Here is a 1,493-nt window from a genome sequence, read left to right on the forward strand (position 1 = left end):
TATTTAAGAGCAGATGTTTTGGAGAAGAAATTATATTCCAATAAACTGAATTTTAAGAATGTAACTTCTTTTTTCCTTGATTTCCGTGCACAGCTGGGTCCCACTGTGGTCCTCATGTCTAGATGTATTGTTCAAGCAGAGGTTGGATGGTGATTTGGCTGAGACATTCTAGGGGGACTTTTATGTTCAGATGGGTGGGCTCTCCATATGCCCTACGAATCATCTTCTAATCCTTCATTTCCATGACTGGTTATTTCTACATCTTTAGTGTGGTCCTTGGAAGCTCATGGGTCAGGAAAATAAAAACCAGACATGGGTGAGTGAGTTCATTCTGCTGGGGATTTCCAGTGATTGGGGCATTCAGGTCTCCCTCTTCGCCCTGATCCTGGCCATGTATTTGGTGACTGTTGTAGGAAACACCCTCATTCTTCTTGTGATCAGACTGGACAGCAGGCTTCATACCCCCATATACTTCTTCCTTAGTGTTCTGTCATTTGTGGACTTTTGTTATACAAACAGTATTGTCCCACAAATGCTGTCCCACTTGCTCTCAGCCCGAAAGTCCATCCCATTCCACAGTTGTGTGCTCCAGTTCTATGTTTCTCTGGCATTGTGTGGGTCTGAGTTCTTCCTGCTGGGGGCCATGGCCTATGACCGCTATGTGGCTGTGGGCCACCCACTGCACTACACGGTCATCATGCATGGAGGGCTGTGCCTGGGGCTGGCAGCTGGCTGCCTGGTGGCTGGCTTCTCAAATTCACTGATGGAAACAATTATCACCTTCCAGCTTCCCCTGTGTCACAATGTTATCAATCACTTTGTCTGTGAGACCTCAGCAGTGCTACAGCTAGCCTGTGTGGACATCTCCTTCAATAAGGTCATGGTGGCCATCTCAGGGTTTCTGGTGATCTTGCTTCCCTGTTTCCTGGTTCTATTCTCCTATGCTCGCATAGTTGCTGCCATTTTGTGCATTCATTCTACCCAGGGACACCACAAAGCCTTTGGGACCCGTGCCTCTCGCCTCACTGTGGTTTGCATGTGCTTTGGGGCTACCATCTTCACCTACCTGGGGCCACAGGTGGCCACCTTGGCAGAGGAAGAGAAGATGATTGCTGTCTTCTATGGAGTGGTGTCACCCATGTTGAACCCCTTGATCTACAGCTTGAGGAATAAGGAAGTTATGGCTGCTCTCCAGAAAGTTTCAGAAAGATGCAGATAAAGGGTCAAGACTCTAAGAAACTCTTGTTATCTATCATCAAAACCAAAAAGGAGATAAGATAATTGTAGACAGGACTCCCACACTTACACTAAAAGAAGATTATTATGGTCAAATCCTTGCATTTGTACGAAGTGTTCCTCCAAATGCTTAATTTGTTTTATATAGGCCAATATCTGAAAATATACATGTTAGGGATCAATAATATGACTTCTTTATAGACATCTTCTCTCAAATATCCAGTGACTTGGGGGCTTCACCTGCCCACTGTTGGTTT

The 1,493-nt window shown here is 45.5% G+C and overlaps 1 protein-coding gene across 1 annotated transcript; it reads left to right on the plus strand.

The window, feature by feature from the left end:
• Positions 1-286: 286 nt before the first annotated feature.
• Positions 287-1,219, plus strand: LOC116809737 (olfactory receptor-like protein OLF3). The gene has a single exon (XM_032753604.1). The coding sequence runs from the start codon at positions 287-289 to the stop codon at positions 1,217-1,219; it is 933 nt and encodes a 310-aa protein (XP_032609495.1).
• The last annotated feature ends 274 nt before the right edge of the window (positions 1,220-1,493 follow it).

Source organism: Hylobates moloch, unplaced genomic scaffold (assembly GCF_009828535.3).
Source record: "Hylobates moloch isolate HMO894 unplaced genomic scaffold, HMol_V3 SCAFFOLD_1, whole genome shotgun sequence".
NCBI lineage: Eukaryota > Metazoa > Chordata > Mammalia > Primates > Hylobatidae > Hylobates > Hylobates moloch.

Bases quoted from the DNA above. Each gene is read 5' to 3' on its own strand.
- LOC116809737 (XM_032753604.1), top strand. From the start codon at position 287: ATGGGTCAGGAAAATAAAAACCAGACATGGGTGAGTGAGTTCATTCTG.